The sequence below is a fragment of the Oxyura jamaicensis genome, unplaced genomic scaffold, assembly GCF_011077185.1.
Source record: "Oxyura jamaicensis isolate SHBP4307 breed ruddy duck unplaced genomic scaffold, BPBGC_Ojam_1.0 oxyUn_random_OJ70780, whole genome shotgun sequence".
NCBI lineage: Eukaryota > Metazoa > Chordata > Aves > Anseriformes > Anatidae > Oxyura > Oxyura jamaicensis.
In genome coordinates, this window is record NW_023310194.1 from 1,163 (window position 1) to 2,538 (window position 1,376).

Sequence of the window (1,376 nt, forward strand, 5' to 3'; positions counted from 1 at the left end):
TGGCCTTCAGGATGCTCGGTGCCATGGGGACACCCAAAGCCCAGGAGAAGCTCTTGGCCATGGGGATGGTTTGTAAAAGGATTCTCCATGCCATGGGGTCGCTCGGTGCCATGGGGACGCTCTTGGCCACGGGGGCACCCGAAGCCCAGGGGACGCCCCGTGCCATGGGGCTGCTCCGTGCAGGGCCGCTCCGTTCCCAGGGGACTCCCCGTGTCGCAGCCGTGCCCGACGCCCTCCGGGCCCCCTCGCGCGCCCGCGGCGGGGCCGGGCCCCCCCCTCACAAGACCTGGAACTTCCAGGAGCTCTGGTCCTTGTAGTCCAGGCAGTCGGCGGCGTTGAAGTTGAGCTTCCAGGAGCCCGCCTGGTCCTTGTAGTCCAGACAGTCGACGGCGCCGAAACCCAGCCCGGCGGCGCCGTAACCTTGCCCGGCCAAGCCGGCGGGCGAGGGGGCGAGGTGGGCGCCCATGGCGGGGGTGGCCAAGGGGCTGAGCGCCGCGCCGGGCGCCCCCAGCTGCGGGTGCATGGGCGAGAGGTAGGAGCTGCAGTCCAGGCCCCCGAAATAGGCGGCGGATCCGGCGTAGCCTTGCCCGTAGCCGCCGGCTTGGCCGTAGGAGCCGGGGAACGGCGCCGAGCGCGGCAACCCCGGCGCGGCCGTGGTGGCCAAGGGGTCCGGCACGGGCGAGATGGAAGCCGGGCTCCAGATGGAAACGGTGGCGCCGGCGGCGGAGCTGGGGGTGCCGGCGGGGCCGGCGGGCGGGGGGCTGTAGGGCCCGGCCCCCCCGGCGTCGGCGGGCGCCTCGCGGGGCGGCGAGCTCTTCTTCTTGGCGGGCCGAGCCTTGGCCTGGCCGCTGCTCTGCTGCTGCTGCTGCCGGCACTTGGCGCGGCGGTTCTTGAACCACACCTGCGGGGAGAAAGGGGGGTGGGGGGAAACTGAGGCAGGGGCGGGGGGCACCGGGTTGTCCCTTGCGCTCGCACACGGTGCGCACGCTCTTGCACGGGTGCTCGGGGTCACACAGCCCTGCGGTGCTCACGCTGCGAGGGGCGTGCGCGGGACCCCTCCTCGTGCACGCCCGGGTGCACGCAGGGGTCTCTGTGCCCACGCAGGAGCGTGCAGGACCCCTCTTTGTGCACCCGTGGGTACGTGCGGGGACCCTCCTGGTGCACACACAGGAGCGTGCAGCACCCCTGCCTCCCGGCGCACACTTGGGTGCATGAAGGACCCCTCCTTATGGACACGTGGGTGCAAGCAGGACCCCTCTTGGTGCACACATGGGATTGTCCAGGACCCCCCCCGTGCACACACGGGCGTGTTCAGGACCCCTCCTCATTCACACACAGGCATATTCAGGACCCCTCCCTACTTGTGCGCTCGTGGG

General features: G+C 71.7%; 1 protein-coding gene across 1 annotated transcript; it reads right to left on the bottom strand.

Annotated features, from left to right (window-relative positions):
* Window positions 1-243: 243 nt before the first annotated feature.
* LOC118159522 (homeobox protein otx5-like) lies at window positions 244-901 on the bottom strand (the record flags this gene model as incomplete). The annotated part of the gene is made up of 1 exon (XM_035314092.1): window positions 244-901. A coding segment is annotated over one exon (624 nt), but the record flags the coding sequence as incomplete, so codon positions are not given.
* Window positions 902-1,376: the final 475 nt, after the last annotated feature.